General features: G+C 40.9%; 1 protein-coding gene and 1 long non-coding RNA gene across 2 annotated transcripts in view; both read left to right on the top strand.

Annotated features, from left to right (window-relative positions):
- The window catches only part of LOC146674142 (uncharacterized), a 213,222-nt gene that overhangs the window by 58,398 nt on the left and 128,886 nt on the right, over window positions 1-25,938 (top strand). The window lies entirely within an intron of this gene.
- LOC146674153 (neoverrucotoxin subunit alpha-like) lies at window positions 16,659-17,966 on the top strand. Its single transcript, XM_085384943.1, has 3 exons — window positions 16,659-16,690; window positions 17,255-17,301; window positions 17,428-17,966. Exons 1-3 carry the CDS (start codon window positions 16,659-16,661, stop codon window positions 17,964-17,966), a joined length of 618 nt encoding a protein of 205 aa, XP_085241069.1.

The following is a 25,938-nucleotide window of genomic DNA, read 5'->3' as shown; positions in this document are numbered from 1 at the left end:
GGCAGTGAGTGAACATCGATGTGTGGTTTAAATCCCTCTGGCTTGATAGCCTGCAATAGGCTCCAGGTGTGCAGGAGCTGGAGTTGGCCCTGCCCAGGGGCGGATCCCAGGTCAGTTCAGGAGCCTAATGGAAACTCCAGCCACCCACCGTAGACCATGACAGTAGGTGTAGAGTGAGTACAGGAGATAGCTCAGTACACACCCCTGTGGAGCACCAGTGTTCAGTGTGACGGGGATGAGGTGATGCTGCCCAGTCTGACCACTTGGCGTCTGTCAGACAGGAAGCTAAGGATCCAGCTGCAGAGGGAGCTGCTCAGTCCTAGATCCTGCAGTTTCCTGTCCAGCTTCGAGGGAACGATGGTATTGAATGCTGAGCTGTAATCTACAAACAGCATTCTCACATACGTGTCTCTCTTCTCCAGGTGTGACAGGGCAGTATGTAGTGTCAGGGCTATGGCATCATCAGTGGACCTGTTGTGGCGGTATGCGAACTGTAGAGGGTCCAGTGAGTCGGGTAGTGCAGAGCAGATGAAGTCCCTGACCAGCTTCTCGAAGCATTTGCTTACGATGGGGGTCAGGGCTACAGGTCGCCAGTCGTTCAATGAGGAGATGGTGGAGGATTTGGGTACAGGGACGATGGTGGCCATTTTGAAGCAGGCTGGGACTACAGACAGAGAGAGGGAAAGGTTGAAGATGTGCGTGAACACTCCAGCCAGCTGAGCCGCGCATGACTTGAGGACGCGGCCGGGAATCCCGTCCGGACCAGACCAATAAAATAACCTGATATAAGTGTTTTATAAGCATGTATTGCAGTTATCCTTCTATGTTCTAGTTTCCCTCAGCATGTATCACCTGGACAGTCACGCCAGTGAAGCTTAAGACCCTTAATGAACCGAACATCCACTCAAAAGAAGCACAGATATGCAATATGTATAAAATAGTTATAACTGCATCTGGAATACAAGGTTAATATGATAACAGTACGCATAAACATCTTAAGGCCATCTTAAAGCTATCTCTTACATTGTTAAAGCAATGATCATACTGCAGATTATATTGTGCTGGTAAAATACTTTTGTTCATCCCCACAATTAACTCTGTTTTCTCTGTTGTATAGAGGCATTTGGTGTAACTTGGGTGAGATTACTTTTATGACCGGCAGGAAGTCACGTACGCAGAGACACACACACAGGGCTTAAACTGCTACACTCACACATCCACACGCACACTCACTCACGTGCACTCACACATACACACAGGTACGCGCATACAGTCACTCACGTGGACTCACATAGACACACGGGTACGTGCACACGCAGGCGCTCACGTGCTCGTGCATACACACAGACACACAGAGTTTGCAGCACACCATGGGGGTTTTATGATGGGGTCACTTCTATAAAGCTAGCTGTAACAGACAAAGGAGTGAAGATCTGCAGAGGGACACCGGCCTGGCACGTCTTCCCTTCTAGAAGAAAGGAAGACGTGCCAGTTCTACGCCCGTTTATTTATTTGCTAAATACTAATTATTTAGTATTAATACTAATTATACTAAATACTAATTATAAATACTAAATACTAATTGTACTAAATACTAATTATTATACTTATAAATTATAAATTATACTTTAGGGAGATCATTTACCAGTGGCAATTTTACATATTTTTTTAGTTACATATATCTAACAGTAAGTTGAAAAGTTGAAACATGAGAAGCCACCTGCATGCTCCTATGCTCTCATCCAATGAATGTAGAAAACATGGACGACGCGACCCCGCCTCCTTCCATTGTGCAAAAATGAAGCCAAAATATCCCGCTTGTGGAGGCTGCCATCTTGCTTTTTTGGAGCCAGAGGCTGTATCCCAATTCAGGGTCTGCAGCCTTAAAGGCTGCATTTTAAGGCCGATTACGTCACAGCGGCGCGCCGAAGGCTGTCCCAATTCAAAGGCTGCTCGAAATGCAGCCCTCAAATGCGTCCTTCATTTTCCTGAACTTTAAGGCTGTGGCAGTGTAGACTTCGTGGCCCAACATATCCCACAATTCATAGCGCGGCAGTCGGTGTGGATAATTTTGCCGCAGACGGCAGAAGCGGAGCGGCCGAAGAGTAAACTGTGAAAAGTAAGTACTGAATATGATGTCACTTATTTATGTGCAAATGTTCAATAATGACGAACATTAAAACATTACTGTTGGCCACATGTCGGCAAAGTTATTTGCTATTATCGATGTTCAGCTTTTACTTGCTTTTAAAGCCTTTCAAATATAATAATACAATAGTTGACCTTAATCTTACACAGAATGTGATGATTTTATGGATAATTAAAGTCAGTCATATATCCACAAACACAACAAGCTGAAAGTCAGTGATGCTGCTCGGTTTGCAGTCCTGAATATCACGGCACAAGCAGGATTCACTGCACTGTTAATGTTAGCTATATTATATTGCTGCCTCTGTTCGGTGGTGTCGAGCCAAATGGACTTTAACGTGTGTTTGAACGAGCTGACGGTTCACTCGTTAAGCTGAAAGAAAGATGCTTTAATCACAGGAGTCACACATGTGTCCACTGTACCATCTGGGAACTCTTCTTGTTTAGCACTCGTAATAACACAAACACTAAATCCTCCTGTTTGTAGCAGTGTATACACCTGAGACTGTCACCTGTCTGTCTGTCCTGCACTCTCTCTCTGTTTCTTTCTCTCTGATTGTGTAATAAAAATATGAACATGTATTTATAAGTTACACTTGTGGTTGAATCCTGCAGCTTATCACACATTTGATTTCCATGTGTGACAACTGCAAGTGTCCAGAGTGAGGACAGACTGAGGGACCCACTGCTGCACATCATCTGTGAGGCTTTGCACCCCTGATGATCCACCAGGACAAACTCAGGAGTGTGTGAGGAAGAGGAAGAGGAAGAGCCAGCAGCAGCTGACAGATGGAGAGAATAGACAGACTGTTCCCTGTTTGTGAAGGACTGCTAGAATAGTTTAACATAACTGTCTGTCCTGAATCAGTCTTATTAGGTAATGTTCAAATAATGTTATCATTCCAGTGTTTTCAGTGTGGGAGAAAGTACTCAGGGCCTTCAAGTTACACACTATGAAAGGCAGCAACAAGTTTAACATTCAGAAACCTAAAGTATGTATCAGCAGCAGAATGGAGCTAAAAATAAATGTTTGTTTCAGTTCTATGAAGCTTTGAGTATTTTGGATTAGTAGCACTGCTGTGTTTGTTGCATCATATTGCTGTAATTGTTTATATGCTTTATATATTCTGAGGTAAGTTGATCTATAGTGTTACATCATATTCTATAAGGATGTTATGTGTTTGTGTACTTTCTGCCCAGTTTGACCCATTTAGCAGAAGTCAGCCTGTTTAAGGCTCTGATATCTATTCTGTATGACTTAAAGCAGTTATGACATGGTCTGATTTTCTCACCCAATAAAGGAATATTTCATATATCTGTCACGGTCTGGCTGGGGCAGACCGTATGTGTTGCAGAGGAGGACTCAAACGCAGACCAAAACGTAGTGTGGATAAACAAAACAAGCCGTTTATTGTAGAGATGGCACGATACCACTTTTTTATGTCCGATACCGATATCATAAATTTGGATATCTGCCGATACCGATATGAATCCGATATAGTGTTTTTTTTAATCAACAAAACTGTTTTTTAAACTATCTTGCTGCATTTTGCAAGTCTGCAAGTTTAAAACAACAACTACACTAAAGCTATTCTGTTATACCTGTATGCAAAAAAAAATATTTCATAGTTCAGCAATACTGATCAATCTAATAAACTTAAACCTGCACCATCCTTCCTATTCTGGTATTTTAAAGAGTACTTAGCATAAATATTAAGCAACCTAACTAATAGGGTTCCAACTCCCAGCAACAACAAAAATAAATAAATAAAAAATAGGGAACCACCCCTCACGCTCCACCTCATGATGCTTAATCGACGTAATCAACCTTAATTTGATGCAGTGTGAAAAAAAAATGCACAGAAATCAATTATTTTTCAAGAAATATTAAATAGATTCAACATCTTTCTTCAACAAAATTGCAGACTGCACAGATAAGATAAGAGATAAGATAGAACTTTATTAATCCCTCGGGTGGGTTCCTCTGGGAAATTCGACTTCCAAAAAAAGCACAGCAACGACCGAAGTTACAGTTACAGAACTGTTATATATATATACACACACACACACACACACACACACACACACACACACACACACACACACACACACACACACACACACACATATATAAATACAGAGACAAATATAAATAAAATATACAAAGGGGATAAATAGAATAAATAGGAATAAAAAATAAAAATACAAGTGAATTGCACATTTCAAGTATTGAGTCTATTGCACTGTTGACTATTTACAAAAAGTATTGCACAAGGTATTGTACAGTGAGGTGCAGAGGCACTACAGCTTAGTTGTTCCCCCCTCCTTTGTCCTCCTGTTTCCCCTCCCTCTCCCCTCCAGAGAGGAGTTAAACAGTCTGATGGCGTGTGGGACAAAGGAGTTTTTAAGTCTGTTAGTTCTTGTCTTGGGGAGAAGCAACCTGTCACTGAACAGACTCTTCTGATTGTTTATGGCCGTGTGCAGAGGATGCCCAGCATTGTCCATAATGTCCATCAGTTTCTTTAATGGTACCTTCCCAAAGGAAAAAGTACTATAGCTTACTAGGGTGTATATATTAGACTTAATAGTTACTATATACAGTAATTGACTTCTATTCATTTTACATCAAATTAAAACTTTGGGTGTCAGATAATTATTTATTAAAAGCTAGACATTTTAAATGAGAATAAGAAAGAAAAGTATGTCTTTGTGCCCCCTTTTCCCTGTTAATGCCCTATCGGCCCCCCTGGCTAAACTTTGCTAGATCCGCCCCTGCACAGTTACCAGCGTCAGCTACGTAGAAAAAGATCCTGGAGTAGAAAGTAATATTAAATACATTCTAACAACAGCTGATCAAGCTTAAACATGCTGCTGTTGTTCAGCCGCTGGTTTCCTCTTTCTGGTGCAAAGTGGGCCAAAAGCAAACTAGAGACACGGACTCGTGACAGAAAAGCCGATCAGCTGATCGTTAAGCAGTTTCATGATTGAAGTAGCAGCAGGAGAGGCAGTCGCTTGTTAAGCTTAACGCAGGAATGCTTTACAAACATTCAGAGATGGACTTACACACTTGCTTTACTTCTGTCGGGATAACTTTGTCGGAGATGAAATGCCGGGTTGCTAGCGAAGCTCCAAATGCTATCCAGACCACCGACAGGTCCCGCATGCCACAGCCGCTCTATCACGTGATGCATACTGCTCCGACGTGCTAACGTTCTGAGGTGAGTTACGGCGTGTTGCAAGTTTTGTGAGGTGCTTTCGTGATATTTAATGGATCAGATTACATTTTTTATTTTTCTCCGATATCCGATCCAGTAATTTAGGTCAGTATCGGACCGATACCGATACGTAATATCGGATCGGTCCATCTCTAGTTTATTGAGGCTAGCAATGAGGGTAAAAATAATCGGGCATCGGTGAAAACTAAACAATAACCTAAACTGGGTGAACTAATAACAAAACATGAAAAACCTTAACCATAGTGAACTGACATGGGTACCTGGGGATGAGACATGGATGAGCAGACGACCTGACAACAAATGACTGAAAGCACACGGACTAAATACACACAGGATGATGAGGGAAGTGGGAACACATGGGGAAACAGCTGGCACACATGAACATAATGACGTCACCGTGGGAGAGTAAAACTGAACACGATGAACACAGAAACACCAGACCTCTTCACAATAAAACAGGAAACATAAAGAGACATACACATGACAACCCGAACTTGACAACGTAAGACACAGACATGAAACGCATGAAGAGCAGGGGAGATTTAACATAGTTGGAAACACGAGGGGGAAATAATAAGAACTAGAAACACCTAGGCATGATAACAAATGAACTTAGGAAACCTGACGGGCTTACATAAACTAAAACTCAAAACGCTGGGTCAACAGACCCAGGATCATGACAATATCAGTCTACTCTTCATTCTATCAGAAACAGTTATCACAGCTCGTACATTTTCTTTTTACACATATATGTAAGCATTGAGCCACATTTAGTAATGCCAACATACTGAAGGAACACCATTTGTCTCTTATATATAATACATCTATATATACACTGTCAAAGATACTTGAGTGTCTTTGAGTGAAGATTTAAGGTGATAGGACATATAAATAACTGCAACTTGAATCTTTACTGAAGCTCAGTGTTTGACACAGAGTTCACTCACATGTGCTGTACCAGTGTACCTGCACATATGATGTGACAATAGAAGTGATTTGATTTGAGAGTTCAAACTCACTGCTGTAATAACTTATAATGATTAATATAATAACGATAATATTGGCCATATCATATTTACACTGACTTTAGTCTCATGAACAACATTAACTAATTATTATTTACTAGCTAATCTTAAATGACTGTTCAGTACAGATATGAAGCCCAACAATCATGTTTTACAGTCCTGTGGTCTCAGCCCCAGATACTTATTATTGTGGACTTCAGGAAGCACACAGCTCCACTCCCCCCCATCATCCTGACTGACACCCCCATCACCTCTGTGGACTCATTCCGCTTCCTGGGTACCACCATCACCCAGGACCTGAAGTGGGAGCCCACCATCACCTCCGTCATTAAGAAAGCCCAGCAGAGCATGTACTTCCTGAGGCAGCTGAAGAAATTCAACCTGCCAACACGGACGATGATGCAATTCTACACTGCAATCATCGAGTCCATCCTCACCTCCTCCGTCACCGTGTGGTACGCTGGAGCCACTATCAGGGACAAACAGAGACTGCAGCGTGTTGTGCGCTCTGCTGAGAAGGTGATTGGCTGCAGACTCCCATCTCTGCAGGACCTGTACACCCCCAGGACACTGGGGCGTGCAGCTCGGATCTCAGCTGACTCTTCTCACCCTGGACACAGTCGGTTTGACCTGCTCCCCTCAGGCAGGAGGCTCCGGTCCATTCGCACCAGAACCTCTCGCCATAAGAACAGTTTTCTCCCCTCTGCTGTTGAACACATGAACAATAACCGTATGACTGTTCCCACCACTAACACATGACCCTACACTGTGTTCACTGCATCATTCCATGTTTGGCACTGATCACCACCTGCACTCATGTATATATCATGTATATATCTATCTACTTAGCACTTTTAATTCTTATTCTCATTTTTATTTTCATGTCTATTTAAGCTTAATTTATAACAGTATTTATAACAGTATGTTTGCACTGAAGCACCGCAACAATTTCCTAATGTTGTAAACCCGCTCAACATTTGGCAATAAAACCCTTTCTGATTCTGATTCTGATTAAATCACACAAAGCTCGTGTAGAAACAAACAAACAAATGAACAAAATATGTTCTCCTTCATTTCTGTCAAACATGTGTTTCCAGCTATCATGGTTGCTAGGCAACCTGGGCAGCGCGACGGAGGGTAGACCGTCCCATTTCAAAAGCCTCACACTTCCGGCCTTAGCGCTCTTTGAGTATGCGGCCCTTCAGGACCGTTGAGGCTGTGTACTTTAAGGCTGCAGACCCTGAATTGGGATACAGCCATACTCTCCATACCTGAGAGTGTCCAGTCTCAGGCCTGGATCCTTCAGTCGAGCCGACAACAGCTTCATTCTTGAGTGTCCTGGATAATTGTATCTCAGGTCCAGCTCTTTCAGCTGGGAGGGGTTGGAGCTCAGGGCTGAGGCCAGAGAAGTACTGCCTTCCTGTGTGATCAGACAGCCTGACAGACTGCAGACACACAAAACAACAATCCATCTGTTATCCATCTCTATGGCAGCATAACTAAGGGATGGTTCAGGGTCACCTGATCCAGCTCTAACTATATGCTTTATCAAAAAGGAAAGTTTGAAGCTGATCTTCAATGTAGAGAGGGTGTCTGTCTCCTGAACTCAAACTGGGAGCTGCTTCCACACCAAGTCCAACATAGGCATGTCATGTATTTGTATTGTGTACTTCCTTTTTGTAAGAAACCCCACACACACAAGCCACACAGCCACAAGAATCAATCAAGAATAAAGAATAAAGTGCCTCAAACCGAACCTTAAGCTCCTTATTCCACACGCTGGGATCATTTGGCCTTCAGTGGTATTCTGGCTGACACACCGGAGTGACCGGAGTGTTAAAGACTAAATCGGACACACCAGTGTCATCCCTGAAATCTCCACTGTCCGGCAGCCTCGCCTCTGTCAGTGCGCCCCAGGGTGGCTATGGCTACAATGTAGCTTGCCATCACCAGTGTGTGAATGTGTGTGTGAATGGGTGGATGACTGGATATGTAAAGCGCTTTGGGGTCCTTAGGGACTAGTAAAGCCATTTAATTGTCCTTCAGCTTGTGGCTGCAGTTAGCTGGTCTGCTAGTTAACCAGTGTGCTAGTTAACCGGTTCGCTAGTCAGCTGGTGTGCTGACCAGCGAACCAGTAGGTTACAAGATGAGCTTGTCTGTCTGATGAGCCAGCTCTCTCTGTCCTGGTCGTTGTGTCCTTGGGCAAGACACTTCACCTACCGCCTACTGGTGTTGGCCAGAGGCGCCGATGGCGCGATATGGCAGCCTCGCTTCTGTCAGTCTGCCGCAGGGCAGCTGTGGCTACAACTGTAGCTGCCCCCACCAGTGTGTGAATGTGAGAGTGAATGAATAGTGGAATTGTAAAGGGTCTTTGAGGGTTTGAAAAGTGCTATATACAGTGGGGCAAAAAAGTATTTAGTCAGCCACCGTTTGTGCAAGTTCCCCCACTTAAAATGATGACAGAGGTCAGTAATTTGCGCCAGAGGTACACTTCAACTGTGAGAGACAGAATGTGAAAAAAAAATCCATGAATTCACATGGTAGGATTTGTAAAGAATTTATTCGTAAATTAGGGTGGAAAATAAGTATTTGGTCACCTCAAACAAGGAAAATCTCTGGCTCTCACAGACCTGTAACGTCTTCTGTAAGAAGCTTTTCTGTCCCCCACTCGTTACCTGTATGAATGGCACCTGTTTGAACTCATCATCTGTATAAAAGACACCTGTCCACAGCCTCAAACAGTCAGACTCCAAACTCCGCCATGGCCAAGACCAAAGAGCTTTCGAAGGACACCAGGAAAAGTATTGTAGACCTGCACCAGACTGGGAAGAGTGAATCTACAATAGGCAAGCAGCTTGGTGTGAAAAAATCAACTGTGGGAGCAATCATCAGAAAATGGAAGACATACAAGACCACTGATAATCTCCCTCGATCTGGGGCTTCACGCAAGATCTCATCCCGTGGGGTCAAAATGATCATGAGAACGGTGAGCAAAGATCCCAGAACCACACGGGGGGACCTGGTGAATGACCTGCAGAGAGCTGGGACCAAAGTAACAAAGGTCACCATCAGTAACACACTACAACGGCAGGGAATCAAATCCCGCAGTGCCAGACGTGTTCCGCTGCTGAAGCCAGTGCATGTCCAGGCCCGTCTGAAGTTTGCCAGAGAGCACATGGATGATACAGCAGAGGATTGGGAGAATGTCATGTGGTCAGATGAAACCAAAGTAGAACTTTTTGGTATAAACTCAACTCGTCGTGTTTGGAGGAAGAAGAATACTGAGTTGCGTCCCAAGAACACCATACCTACTGTGAAGCATGGGGGTGGAAACATCATGCTATGGGGCTGTTTTTCTGCCAAGGGGACAGGACGACTGATCCGTGTTAAGGACAGAATGAATGGGGCCATGTATCGTGAGATTTTGAGCCAAAACCTCCTTCCATCAGTGAGAACTTTGAAGATGAAACGAGGCTGGGTCTTCCAACATGACAATGATCCAAAACACACCACCCAGGCAACAAAGGAGTGGCTCCGTAAGAAACATTTGAAAGTCCTGGAGTGGCCTAGCCAGTCTCCAGACCTCAACCCCATAGAAAATCTGTGGCGGGAGTTGAAAGTCCGTGTTGCTCGGCAACAGCCCCAAAACATCACTGCTCTCGAGAAGATCTGCATGGAGGAATGGGCCAAAATACCAGCTACTGTGTGTGCAAACCTGGTAAAGACCTATAGTAAACGTTTGACCTCTGTTATTGCCAACAAAGGTTATGTTACAAAGTATTGAGTTGTATTTTTGTTATTGACCAAATACTTATTTTCCACCCTGATTTACGAATAAATTCTTTACAAATCCTACCATGTGGATTCATGGATTTTTTTTTCACATTCTGTCTCTCACAGTTGAAGTGTACCTCTGGTGCAAATTACTGACCTCTGTCATCATTTTAGGTGGGGGAACTTGCACAATCGGTGGCTGACTAAATACTTTTTTGCCCCACCGTATTCTTGACTGACAATAATGATAACTGCAAGGATTTGGTTGATGAACATGGCGCTTGTGTTCAGCTTGGCTGCTGTTGCTGCTGAGTGTGTTTGTCAACTGCTTCAGTATATTGTTTTTTATCTTGTCATCTCATCTGTTGTATATTATGAAGGTTTATTTGCTACTCGGATCTACAGTTCACATATATTGTTGAGTATCAAACTATGTATGGAAACAACTTTTGACAGCTGGTAGAGCTACCACAAGGCTTTCCCTCCTCCATTTGTCTGCCCTCCTCCCTCTCCCGACTACCTGTACCTGTTCTTCGCTCCAAGCAGAATCCCAGGAGCAAGAACAAATGGTAAGGAGATCGTCTAGAAGGGTTGGTAGGTCTGGTGTCCGGGCTAAAAGGAAATGGACCCGACAGAGAGGATTTCTTCCGCTCCATGGTAGAGAACATCTCCGGTATCTGGTACTGGTTCCCCTCCAGGACGCTGATAATGCCGATCGGTTATCACCTACCCGGGTTTTCGCCACGGGCGAACAGAACGATTACCTCGATCGGCGTCAATTCTGGAAATGCGGAATTTTTTTCACCTTAGCCTGGTATTCTACAAGACCACAGTTCCACAGCTAGGGGTACCGGGAGACTACGTCCTCATTCCAGGGGTCTGCTGTCAATTCCCCATCAGTCAGCTGTTGATGACGTCAGATTGTCACCTCTGCTTCAGATCGCTCTCCTAAACGCTCGCTCTACAGCCAATAAATCATTTGTACTCAATGACTTTTTTTTAGCAGTAATAGTCTGGACTTCATGTTTCTCATGGAATCTTGGCAGCCGGAGAATGAATGTATCCACCTTAATGAGCTCTGCCTGGTCGGCTGTCGCTTCATCGGGACTCCGCGTTTGGACCGTCGTGGTGGTGGTCTGGTCACCGTTCACCAAGATAATTTTTCTTGCAGGGTTATGGACTCTGAGATTTTCCCTTCCTTTGAGTCACAACTTCTTATCAGATATATTTTATTGTGTTTTAATTTACTGCCCTCCAGGCCCTGCTGGTGTTGTCATTCAAGATTTTACAGACTTTTTATCTTCCATTATTAAACTGGAGAAGATCTTAATGATTGGGGATTTCAACCTGCATGTGGATGATCTTAGCTGTAGCATGGCCTGTGACTTTCTATCCATTACAGACTCTTTTAATTTTATTCAGCATGTCTCTGGACCCACCCTGTTAAAGGCCACACCTTGGACCTTGTGTTTTCTCTTGGCTTAGACATAACTAATGTCTGGATTAAGGACATACAAATGAGTGACCATTCCTGTGTTACTTTTAATCTTAGCTTCCCTCTGTACACACCAACCTCTAATCTCATGTTCCATAAGCGGTTCATAAATCAGGACGTTGCTTTGAAGTTTTCTAATTTGTTGGACCCTCATGTGATCAGTGGCTGCACTGATGCTGATGTTGCTACACAGTGTTTTAACAATCACTGCTTGGAGATTTTAAATTCAGTGGCACCTATGAAATCTGTCATTGCTGCCTCAAAAAGAGCTCATCCATGGATAAATGATGACGTAAGGAAGGTCAAAAGACTCTGTAGAAAAGTAGAATGCCTTTGGAAATCGACTAAACTCGAAGTTCACAGGCTCCACCTTAGGGAACCTTGGGTTTCTGTACATGAAACTATAAAAACAGCCAAATCACGATATTTTTCTCAGTTAATCTCATCAAGCAGAGAAATTCCAAGGTACTGTTTGACTCCATAAATTCTATTGTTTATAATGTCCGTATGAGCATTGGTTCTTCAATACCATCTGTTTGTGCCTCTGGGCCACCTCCCCGTCATTTACTGTCAGTGTTTAACCCAATGACTAGACTTGTAGTCAAGACCACCTAAACCGAGACCAAGACAAGACCAAGACCAAGTCGAGATGAGACCAAGACCAAGACAAAAAAGTCTTTAAACTGCAGCCAGATGCTGCTTCATTTACGAGTGTCAGGCATATTTATGTGTTTTTGCTTTCGCACAGCCCTCCTCACCGCTGTCTACTGTCTCACTCACTTACTGAGAGGACAGACGCACGCTCCACTTGACTGTCGTGTTCATCACCCTCTCTGTTTATATATATCACATATGCAGGATACCTTAAACTAGTTTTTTAATTAAGCAGCAAGGCAGAACAAAGTCGGGCCTGTATCAAGACACAGGGACTAAAGCCCAATTCAACAAGACCCAGAACTGATCCAGAATTAAAACAGGACTACAACAGTTCAAAATCAGGACTACTTAGGACTTAACCAAAACAGAACCAGAATCAAAACTACATGATAGTTGCACTAAAAATCATCATAGACCTGCACTAAACTCATTTTTTAATTCTACCAAAGTACACTATTTAGATTCAGGAAAGTTTACATAATTATTTACCCTTGTTGTGCAAACAAGCCTGCATAACTTAATAAATATAGAATTTGAAAAGTAACAAATGGTATCTAAAAAGAAACACTAGGTACTAGATACATGTTCTGAGTTTTGGGAAACAACCATTTGACTAACATGTGTGTCTCACCTGGCTCTTGTTCCATCTCTGTTCTGTCCTCATTCTCCTCTCCATCTCCCTCTCGTTCCTCTCTCTCTCTCTGTGCTGACAATCAAACCAAACACCAACATCATCAAATATACAGTTGTAACCAGATATTTACATACTCTTCAGCTAAAAACACAAACACTTTTTTAATTGGAACATCAAATAAGACTAAATGTTTATTTTTTTAGTTTGATAAATATAAAAAACACATTTGTTAAATTTAAGAGTAAAATCGTAAAAACAGACGTAAATCATCTGTATTTCTTAATTGAAATGGCACCAAATTGTATTCAAAATTGAGCCACACTTATGGAGGTCCAAAGTTCTTTTCCTGGTGTTTTGGTTGATATCTCTTGATTTTCCCATGTCAAAGAAACAGGCTCTGTGTTTTGGGGGTGCCTTATATGCATCCACAGGTGTGCCACCAATTTACTCACATGGACTCTACCAACCAATCAGAACCTTCTTAAGCTCAGAATGGAATGGTCTGGAGTTTTCTCATTAATTAACAATAAATTTAGTATACATGTACTCCTAAATTTGATGAAAGTGATACAAAATAGACAGCTCTCTCTCGCTTTATTCTGACATTTAACTAATTGAAAAGATATTTCAATATTTATTTATCTAAAACAAAACAAGTTTACTCTAAATTCATATTTAACAGTGAAAAAATGTTTTTATGTTTTCTCCCTAAAGTGTATGTAAACATCCGGTTTCAACTGTGAATATACTGCTGTGTATTGAAATTCCTCTTGTTTTGCATAGAAATATACTGAACAACATACAAAGCATCATATATAAAATAACATCTACCTGAGATTTTTCTTTGAAAGAAGTTCCTTATGTCCATTGTTGTGTTCATTAGTACATAACTGAAGCCGATTTAGAGTGCTTTGTTTAGCCGTGGAGGGTAACAACTGAAAATATGAAATAAACACACATGTAAGCTAAGACTCTCTAAAAAACAGCATTGTTGTTGTTTGGCTTTTCATTTCGCCATTTGTTGATTCACTCGAAGAGCAAGTAACGTAATATGGGTCAAGTGATCAGTTTGATATCAATCTTTTGTGATACACCATCATATTTACATTATTTGTACAGTACGAATGATTTGCTTTGGTTCCTGGTCAAACTTAAGCTCTCCTCTGTCTGCAGCAAACTTGCAGGCAGCAGCTTCTCTCCCCTCGCTCACATGCATAAGTGCTGTGCTCAATCGCCCAGTGCCTGAGCTCGGATCATACCAAAATTAGGGGGAATTTACAACGGTGCGCTATGTGCTTGGAATATTGTGTGTAGTTTTTGTTTTATACAGTTGTCAGTCAGGCATCTAACTATGAAACAAATCACACTCCAAAAGACCCTGGGCTTCTGAAAAAAATGACCCGGTCTTAAGCCATTCCCCCGCTCCGCCGATGGTTGACTCCAAATCCCCCCCGAACACTATGTCGATCTGACAGAGCAAGACCGAGACCAAGACCGAGACCAAAGTCTGTCAAGACCAAGACAAGACCAAGACAAAACTCCGTCGAGACCAAGACAAAACCAAGACCACGTAAAAGTGGTTAAAATGACATTCTACCTGCTGGGCTGTTTAAAAATGCTCTCTCTGCCATTGGCCCATCTATTGTAGAGATATGCAATGCGTCTCTTTTAACAGGCGTCGTCTCTAGGTTCTGTAAGCATGCTGTTGTTGAGCCCATATTAAAAAAGAGCAGTTTGGATCCAACTCAGCTTAAGAATTATAGGCCTATCTCTAAGCTTCCATTATTGTCGAAAATTCTGGAAAAAGTAGTTACAGATCAATTTACCACTTTTTTTAGAAAAACATGAAATTTATGACAAAAGGTCACTCAAGAGAAACCACATTACTTAAAGTCTCTAGTGATATTATGATGTCATCTGACTCTGGAGCATTCACAGTCATGGTTTTGTTGGACTTGGCATCTGCCTTTGACACCATTGACCATACCATCCTGATTAACAGGCTCCGGGACGTAGTCTGGCTTTGAAGTGGTTTCAGTCGTACCTCTCCAACAGATCTTTTAGTGTTTTTGCAAATCAGTTTATGTCACATTCTAAGGATCTGATATGTGGGATACCGCAGGGTTCAGTTCTGGGTCCTATCCTTTTTCTCCTCTACATGTTACCTCAAGGACTTACAATTAGGCAGTTCCCTGAGGTGTCTTATCACTTCTATGCTGATGATATTCAGCTCTATTGCTCTTTTAAGCCGATGGAAGTCAATAAACTGTCCTCTTTAATTAAATCTTTAGCTTCCATTGAACAGTGGGTTGGTGACAACTACTTACAGTTGAACTCTGAGAAGTCAGAAACATTAATTATTGCCCCCGACAGCCAGATATCTCTAATCAAACAGCATCTTGGTTCTCTTGGCTCATCTGTTCACCTGAGCCTCAGGTACCTTGGTGTGATATTTGATTCTGCCATGTCCCTAGAACAACACACTCACCAGTTAATTAGGAATTGCCTTTTTCAGCTAAGAAACATCTCCAAACCACAAACTTTGGTGTCTCAATCTGAGTTAGAAATAGTTATTCATGCTTTTGTTTGATCCTGCATAGATTATTGTAACAGTCTTTTTCTTTGTTTGAGCAAAAGGAATCTTGACCGTCTCCAGTTAGCCCAGAATGCTGCTGCAAGGCTTTTAACTAAGACACAAAAAAGAGAGCACATTACACCAGCGTTACATTCATTACACAGGCTTCAGGTACATTTTAGAATTCATTTTAAAATCTTGGTACTGACTTTTAAAGCTTTGAATTGTGATGCCCTTGCCTACATTTCTGATCTTTTAGAGCCCCACACTCCCTCTCACAGCATGAGATCATCTAATCAAAGGCTGTTGGTAGTCCCACTAACATGTTATAAGACCAGAGGTGATAAATCTTTTAGAGCGGTGGCCCCCAGGCCCCCTGAGACAGGACTCTCTTCCAGACACTCTAAACCAAGGCACAATGTACATTTCAATTCCTTTAATTTTAAATATGTTTATATTGTCTATCCTGTAAAATAGTCAGATGTCTATTCATATTAATGTACAGAATTCACCTGCTTGCTGCTACTACTGCACATTCACCCAATGTATATACTACATATATATATATATATATATATATATATATATATATATATATATATATATATATATATATATAATGTTCTTCCTCTACACCCCCCCCCCCCCCCCCCCCCAAATTTTTGCACATGTCGAGGAGCATGTCAGGCTACATTTCACTCTGTGTTATACTTGTATAACTATGCATGTGACAAATAAAGAACCTTGAACCTTGAACCCCAGGTTGTGGAATGCTCTCCCTCCATCATTACGTTACCTTGATTGTATTTATTCTTTTAAAAAGCAGCTTTAGTCTCATTTATTTAGATTGGCTTTTAATTAGATTTGTGCTGTATGTTTGATTTTTGATGTATTTTATGCATTTCTGTTTTATATTGCTGTGAAGCACTTTGGCGTTTTTATCCTGTGAAAAGTGCTATACAAAAAAATTTAATTGAATAACTTGCAATTTTAAGATCAATATAATGAACGTTATCTAGCCAGTGATTTATATATTCAGCTTTTTAGATCCAATTAAAATCCAACCACCCAAAAAAATCCCCTAGAGTTCTTGAAACAGAGTAATGTAAACAGCATGAGAACACAGAACTGCAAGATAAACCCAGGGTATAGAGCAATAAACACAATGAGCACAAAGATACAAAGACACACACACACGCCGGGGTTGCCGCCACCCATTTGTATGGAAAGGACTTACCAGCTCCTTCTCTTTTCGTTATATAACTTTGCTAAATTTGACAATAAACCTGTTTAATTTCAACTTTAAGTTACAATTATTTCCCAATTTTTGCTCAAATCTTTCTCTTTTAAAAAAAGTTACTTCATCAAGTCCACAATAAATGAGATGAGCCAAGCTCATGCTTAATCAGCATCCACACTAATAAGTTAGAAGAATAAAGTTTAAAAAGAAACAGGAACTCAATAGATTGGATGCCTACGGCATTCACCCAATGAGTCACATTTCATTAAATTTAGTGTCAGTGGTACTGACAGATCCAGGATCAGTCCAAATCATCAGCAGTTTGATCCACGTATGGATTGAAATGTATTTGTGAAAATGTTGGACTGTTCCTTTATCAGTGTCTAACAGTCCGTGTATGAGAGCCATGTAACGTCCTTGTTTGCATGCTGAAAGAGACTGTGCTGGTCTGATCCCCCTCTTCCTTTCAGGGTGGAGCCTGCTGGAGTCCGATGGTTGAGACCAGGTTTGAGGAAGTGTAAGTGTGTTTTTAATGTGATTCATTAAACAAAGCAGCACACATTCAACCATCATCAAAGTGTCAATCAATGAACACATGATGGATCAATAACTGCAGCTGGATTGTGTTTGTTCTCTCCATCAGATTCCTGTCAACTCTCAATCGACACAAACACAGTACACACAGATCTTAAACTGTCTGACAACAACAGGAAGGTGACACATGTGAAGGAGGTTCAGTCATATCCTGATCATCCAGACAGATTTGATGTTTGGCCTCAGCTGCTGTGTAGAAATGGTCTGACTGGTCGCTGTTACTGGGAGATCGAGTGGAAAGGAAGGGTTGATATAACAGTGAGTTACAGAGAAATCAGAAGGAAAGGAGACAGTTATGACTGTGTGTTTGGATACAATCATGTGTCCTGGAGTCTGAACTGCTCTGGTGATGGTCCACAATTTGTCAGGCAGAATAACATGAAAGGATCCATCTCCTCCTCCTCCTCCTCCTCCTCTGTCTCTAACAGAGCAGCAGTGTATGTGGACTGTCCTGCTGGCACTCTGTCCTTCTACAGAGTCTCCTCTGACACTCTGATCCACCTCCACACCCTCAACACCACTTTCACTCAAACTCTTTATCCTGGATTTGCAGTCTGTTATCCTGATTCCTCAGTGTCCCTGTGCTGAGTTGGTGTAAAGAGTGTCCTCCTGTTAGAGAAACACTCTGACTGTTGAACAGATAGTTCAGTCTGTACATGTCTGTCTCTTTCACTCAGAAACACGTTTTCAGATTCATGGATTCAATCAGTTGATGTTTGAAACTCTTCTAAATGATTCCTTGTAAACTTCTTCCTCTTCAGTTCTTTAAAGTCACTCTGATATCTGGCACTGTTTGTTTTGTGTACAAACCACCTGCTGACCTGCAGTACATCTTTATTGTTATTGTTTCATTTATGATTAAAATTTACAAGTCATTACTTCTGTATTAGTTCTGAGCATATCTGAAGATTAGGTAGATATCTCAATAGTTCTTGTAAGCAAGTGAGAAACTTCATTTTCTAATTGTCGAGATAAATATCTGACCCTCACTTAGAATTCAAAAGAGCTCACAGGTTCCTGAAGACCTTTAGTAAAACCGTTATTCCTGCCTGTAGTCAATCATTTGGTGATCTTTTCTCGGTATTAAAGTTCAATAAACTGTTGTAAGTTTCTGAGTACTGTATTTGAGTCCCTTCATTTTCATTAGGGCAATTTTAATCTGATAACCCTCAACGATTTGTATTTAAAAAGAACTGTGAGATGAAGATAGAAGATAGAAAAGACCTTGAGAGTTGAGGCCCTGTAGAATATAACAAAACATGAAACTACAGCTGGGGGTGTATAGGTATGCACAGAACAGAGTAAACAGAGTAAAAGCAGACGTAAGTCATGCGCATGCAATGTTTTAGTAAGATGTTAGTTTGATGAATGTTTTTTCTCACTACTGATCACGCGCCCAACATCCACTCTGCACGTGCTTACACACACATATATCAGCACTGCACACACATATAGCACTGTGGCTCTGAGTTGCTTTGGTTAACATATGAGAGAATTCCCGGGGTTTTATAGCATGTTGTGAAACTCATGAGGCCCCCCTTTAGATCTGCTTTTTACATTGCATGATCTCTGATGCGCATGGTTTAAATAAAGTAGCATCACAAGTGTTTTGGAGTCAAGTGTTTTTTTTTTTCAGCTGAGTATTAAAAGGATCGGAGAGATTGAATGAGTATAATCTCGACAGTTGGAGGTTAATCAGTGACGAAGGTGGTGCAGGACAGAGGCGTTGCAGCCCCTAACAACCCGAAAGAATGGATGACATTTTATTTTTGTATACTGGACATTTTAAGTATGTGTTCCATGCCCACTTTCTATCTAAAATGTTTTTACCATATTATCTATGGTCATCCAGATAAATATGCTTTGAAAGATAATCCTCTAAACATCCATTCAAATCTAATGCATTCATGTGTAATATTCTTTATTTTGAGTTTCCATATTTCTGGCGCCATGCAGCCCTATGCACGGGGTGATCCGCATTAACTTGCTAACGGAGATTTGCCGTGTTAATGCGTCATTAAAAAATATTTTTAACGAGATGAGCGCTGACAGCACTAGTTAAAACATATGCCAATATTACCTTATTATTATGAGATCATTACAATTTAAAATCTTTATAAAAATATGAAAATTCAAACTCACAGGTTAGGCTGCTGCCCCCGCGACCCGGCCCCGGATAAAGCGGATGAAGATGGATGGAGGATGGATGGATCAAACTCACAAACATTACCTTGTTATTGTTATGAGGATATCATATTGTTAATTGGTTTTGTCTCATGCGGATGTCTTTATTTCCAAATTATTCCCAACTCGTTTTTGGGCTCATGTTATCCAGTTACATACTTTTCAGTCTAATTACTCAAATCTAACCATTGTTGCTACCTTAAAATTACTTGAATATTAACTAGTTAATACTTTTTAATTGATGAGTAATAACCTAGAAATTACCGCAATATTATGTTCTTGTCTCTGCCTATATTACTAAGCTGTAATATAAAATGCTACCAGGAATTTACATTTCCCATTGATCATTAGAAAAAAAATAAAGACATTGTGTGATATTGAAAACTGTCTTGACAGAAAAAAAAAAGTTTTCTGGAGAGCTGATTGGTCAGTAGGCAGAGATTTCCAACGTTGTCTGTAACCACAAACATAATCTACTCCACAGCAATTGGTGCATGTACCCCAGTAAGAAGTGAACCACCTTGGTTGTACATAAAACCTTGAGTTAATCCTTGAGTTAACTTCATAAGATGAAATCCTGATTTGTAGTGCAGGTCACAGGTGTCATTAATCACACACGCACACATAGAAACACGGACAAACCACACAGTTAATGACCTTTTGATTTGGAGGCAAACAAAACAAACATGTGCATAGTTTGCATTTATTCCACTGTTCATCCTAGTGGACAAAGCAAATAAAGTACAGGTGGAGCAATATCTGTGTATGTAAAAAAAAGAAAAGAAAAAAGGTTCATCCAATCAGAAACCTGAAAGAAAAGAAAAAGGGGTAGGAACCAAAAATATAATCAATGGTTGTTTGTGATTGCTTTTCTTTGCAGACATGAGTTGGTGGCTTTTCGATTTACTTTGTTTGATCTGTCTAGGCCCACAAGATGAGGGCAGGAACAAGACTGACTAGTCCACATAGAACATAATACGCACATAAAAAAGTAACATCAACATCAGTCCTACCTACACTCATAAATTGCTTTCTTATTTGCAGTTTTATCTTTCTTTGCAGTCTTTATTTATGTAAAAATAATGATGGTCCTATTGTAGAAAATTATGTAATTGTGACAGTTTCTTCCTGTTTATTAAAGAATGCATTAAAATGCATTTTTTCCATTTTTCATTTTAGTTAAAACTGATCAATTAATGTATACATTGAGAGTGATGCCTTAACCCTCGGATGCACAACCTACCAATACCTACACTCTTCCACGAGTGGGGTAAAAAATGACCCCAAACAAAATCAATGCTTTTTGTTATAAGCTTGGTTGTTATTTTTCAAAATCTTTAAAACGAAGAGTTGTAATATTTTCATATTTGAGTTATTCCTCATAAAACATGTTTGTGACATGAGACCCTTTGCATTTTTATTTATTTTTTCACTTCCTGCAAGAATGGTCAATCAAATAAAGGCCATGAGCTTACGTTTGATTACATTTTTCCACTCTTTTCCCCTGTCTGTGGCTACTTTTGTGCCTCCATGTTTGTGCATGTCAGCACCTCTTCTATTATATTATCAGACATGAACATCTTCCATACATCTATTGGGGAGAAAGTACTAAACCCAGGTGCAAGCCCTGGCCGACTAATTCAGAATATTGTAGCTAGAGCAGTAAGAGGGGCTCATTCTGTTAGACTCAATATCCATTTCCTCTTCAGAGGACTCATCAGAGGACTCCTCTGTGTCTGACTGGCCTTGTCCAGTGGGGGGGACAATAGTCTGGGTCCTCCATATCTGAGATGTCCGATTCTGAGTCAATGCCTCCGATGGGCTCTTCATCACATCCGTCCTGGATCATTTGTAGGGCCACAGGGATCCTAGCTGGCCTCATTGCAGCCATGTTACTTTAGAAAAACATCAGAAAGACAATGTTTGAAATGCACAGGAAACTATAAACAGGGCTGCACATAAATGGTCAAAATAAAAGACACATACCAGATAAGAAGTTGGAAGGCAGGTTTGTGTACATTAAATATTCTGGAGGAGGACAGACATTTGTTCAAAACTCTAAAGATGTTGAAGAAGCAAGCTCCGTAAGCAATTACTTTGGTGTTCCTCCACAACAAAAAGAAGCACGCATTCTCGGAATTTCCCGGAATACATTTATTTTGACAGTGAATGTGCACCTGCGGACCACTTATGTGCAGCCCTGTCTATAAATCATGTATGTTACTGTGTAAAAATGAATTCATTTTTGACCCCACTTGTGGAAGAGTGGGGAATTGATACAAAAACTGCATTTTTTTTTTAATTAATGAAAAAAGAAATAAAAATGCAAATGTCCTCATGTTACAAACATATTTTATGAGGAAAACCTGGAATAAGAATATATTACAACTTTGCATTTTAAAGATTTTGAAGAAAAACAACCCGTGGGGTCATTTTTGACTCTCTGATGGTTTTTGCGACACCAATTAGGGACAGGTTCAAAGTTTTAGCAGTTTTCCAGACTGACGGACCTTCAGTTCTTAAAGTAAAATGGTAAATGGCCTGTATTTGTATAGCGCTTTTCTAGTCCCTAAGGACCCCAAAGCGCTTTACACAACCTGTTATCCACCCATTCACACACTGGTGATGGTAAGCTACATTGTAGCCACAGCCACCCTGGGGCGCACTGACAGAGGCGAGGCTGCCGGACACTGGCGCCACCGGGCCCTCTGACCACCACCAGTAGGCAACGGGTGAAGTGTCTTGCCCAAGGACACAACGACCAAGACTGTCCAAGCCGGGGCTCGAACCGGCAACCTTCCGATTACAAGGCGAACTCCCAACTCTTGAGCCACGATCGCCCACAAGTAGTGATGGACTGTCATTTCTCTTTACTTAGCTGATTGGTTCTTACCATAAAATGAATTCTAACAGTCATGTTCACGTGTCTCAGTCAAGCTCTAAGTGTGTGCTACTTCCTTTTTATCCTTTGTGTCTATATATTGTCTGAGTCTCTGTCTGCTCCTCGGCATGTTCTCCCTCTAGGTTGTTTCTCTCTTGTCATGTGTGCTGTGTGTTCCATGTTCTGTCATGTCAGTCTAGTTCATGAGTTCCTGGTTTCTGCCTTGTCTGGGTTATATTTTATTTTGTATATTAATTTTTATTGGTACTGAAATAAAGTTGTTTTGAATGTAACTTGGTGCCTTTGGAGTGTGCGTTTGGGTGCCTGTTACACACATCAACATCCCACATGGGGGGCAGGGATAGCTCAGTAGGTAAAGTGGTCGCCCCATGATCGGAAGGTCGGCGGTTCGAATCCACTTAACGGCTACCCTGAGGTACCCCTGAGCAAGGTACCAACCCTACACACTGCTCCCCGGGCGCCTGCTTAGTGGGCTGCCCACTGCTGAGTGAATGGGTCAAATGCAGAGAAAAACAAGTAATTTCCCCATGGGGATCAATAAAGTATCCATTATTATTATTATAGCAAGCAGGTCTGGCCCAGATTTGGTATCAAGCCGGCACTGCTGGTTGACTTCTGGCATGATAAGACAACTGTCATCCAGATATGGACCAGGCCTGGCATAAATGGCACTGTCTATGTGATGGCATGCCATATCTGGCTCGATTGTGGTTTGGGTTATGTGGCCCAGGCCCATAGAAAACAGGTCTGGCCTGGATCTGGCATCAAGCTGATACTTCTGACTGACTGGTGTCAATCAACCAGACGTGGGCCAGGTCTGGCAATGATGGCACTAGTTATGTTCCTATTTTCCTATTTTAGTTAGAAGACCCAAATGCCATGTTGCAATATTATACTGCTATGGTAGCACACGTTTCAAATGCAGATTTGACAGGTTTGTGAGTGTACACTTCATCCAAATCCTAGTGAGGGTTTACTCATCTGTGCCAGTGGGTTGCTGCAGCTCAGGAGGTAGAGCACGTCACCTACTGATCTGCATGTCAAGAGTATGAATGTGTGTGAATGTAGTTAAAAAGCACTCAGTCTAGGGAAAGTGTGTGATATGGTGAATGTGGCATGTTGTATAGAGCACTTTGAGTAATCCAGGAGAGTAGAGAAGTGCTATATAAGAATCAGTCCAAAGTTTCGTCATGTTACTTTTTCACTATTATGTTCCGGCACATGTTGTTATTACATGGCTTGATTAAGATATACATTAGGCTGACATCTGGACCAGCACAGGGCCAGCAGTGTGTCTGGTGCTGGCACGTGTGTGGGCCACCTCTGGCAAACCAGCTCTGGGCCACCAAAGGGCCGTCATTCTTTGCGGTATGCGGGCCATGTGTAAGCACATTGTGTGGGCCAGATCGGGGCCATACCAATTTTGCAATGTGGGATGATACTCCTGTTGCTATTGTAGTAAAAAAAAAAGTACACAAAAACCACTGGATATGCAACTTCAAATTGCAGGGTAGTAGAGACTAATTTTAATGAAGTCATAGACAGCATAGGCGAAATAAACAGATCCTTACCCAGTGGAGTACCTCTAATTAAATGGGTTGCTAACTGGCAGTAAAACAGAAGATGATGGAGAAGAAATTACATAATAGTGATGCTGTGAGGCGATGCAGCTACATAGCAATAGATAAATATTAGAAAAGAAAAAGTAGTCAATCTAACCTGGGTCCTGGAGAAAATTCCGACCCAGATGAAGGCCCTAGCACGAGTAGTGCTAGGAAGAAAGCGAAAAAGGTATACTGTGGACAAACTGGGCCAATTCTGCTATACCTGGTACGCAGGGGAAAATTATCAATATGCTTTTTGTGACAGTTTTGTTTGGTGGTGTGCCATGTGATTTTTCTAATCACTCGGCAATAATGTAAAATATGTGCTGTGGCTCCTAAAGGTTGGGAGAGACTGTCCTAAACTATGGCCTTGAAGAATTGTTGAAAAACTGCTCTAACTCCTCAGCAGCAATAAGTAACTCAAATTGTTCTGCAATGAAAGAACAGTTTTTCTGTTTTTGCAGTTCTGTAAGATCTGAAACAAACATTACAATCCTTGATTTGACATTTAGCAGGTGTTATGTCTTACTTACTGTGAAAAATAAGGCTTTTCCAATAAATGCCTAATGGCACACACAAATTTTCTGAGGCCACACAGGTAATAAATGATTTGAATAAAAAACAAAACAAAACTTGTATGTACATAATTTCAATAGAATGATGAACTATAGGTGACTTGATGTATTGTTAAGTAGTATGTCAAAAACCTTTAGATAAATCAAAGCTAAGGGCATTTTACACTATTATTAGTAATAGTAATAGTAATTAGTAATTATTACCCCTAAGACCCAAACTCTTCCATGGCATGCATTTTTAATTTCTCTTTGATATTTGGGCATATTGGGACCCAATGAATGTAAAAAACAAAGAATTACCAGATTTTTTAAACCTGATTTTTGTTTCTGAGAAAAATGAGAGCCACATATGAGGATATTCGTCTAATATTTTGATAGAACAGTAGCAGTATAATGTCCTTATAAGTGGATATCAGGCCCTTGTAGAGCAAAATTGAGTATTTTGGTCTAAACAACCCAAAATGTGATGTCCACATATGTGGACGCCAGGTCCTAGGAGGTTAATTATTCAAATGCAGCACTGATAAAACATGAAATGTTCTGATCCAGTGTACTAAGAAATAAATCTGTGTAAGTGTTTTTAGTGCTACGCTGATAGAGTATACAGAAGCAAATAAAAGAACGTATTATGTATATTATGAACACTTCATCACAATTATTTTGTGGTCTGTTTGATGTGCAGTGGTCATAAGTGTTTGTGAAAGCCTCCATGTTAAGTTATACTTGTTATATAATCAATTACTAATCTCTATGTCAGTACATAAACATTTGTCTTTATGCAAATAAAACATGTAGAGAGACAGCGACAGGGATAAAATGGGACCACATTATAGAGCCAGTGCAGTTTACTTGAAGTAAATATCCACAAGAGTCCGCAGAGGAAGTTCAACAAGAAATTGCCTGAGAAGGTTGGTGGAACCTTTTTAAAATAAGAACCGCTATCAAAAATGTAGATTATTTAAGTTTTTTAATGTGTTTTTATTGAAAATAACATTATCCAAACTCTACTCCAAGCCAAACCCTAATATTGAGCCTTGATGGTTGGCCAGGGTTGCGGATCTGAAAAAATTGATGTCATTGCTATTCTTCATATCAGTTTATAAAATGAAAATTTTTTCTTTCTTTTGAGAATTATGTGTTCTTTCAGACAACTGCCATTGCATTTACTCCACCGATTAGAAAGAAATTGATTATTGTGGTATAAATGTAAAGCACAATCAATTTGGATTCTTGAGTTTAACACAGCCACGCACAGAGATACACCCAGAGAGCCCAGTGTTAGGGACTTTGTTTGA

Source organism: Rhamphochromis longiceps, linkage group LG3 (assembly GCF_057381845.1).
Source record: "Rhamphochromis longiceps isolate RC_006_pf linkage group LG3, R_longiceps_female_GT1.1, whole genome shotgun sequence".
Taxonomy (NCBI): Eukaryota; Metazoa; Chordata; class Actinopteri; order Cichliformes; family Cichlidae; genus Rhamphochromis; species Rhamphochromis longiceps.
Note: the sequence above shows the minus strand (reverse complement) of the source record. Positions and strands in the feature narration are given on the sequence as shown.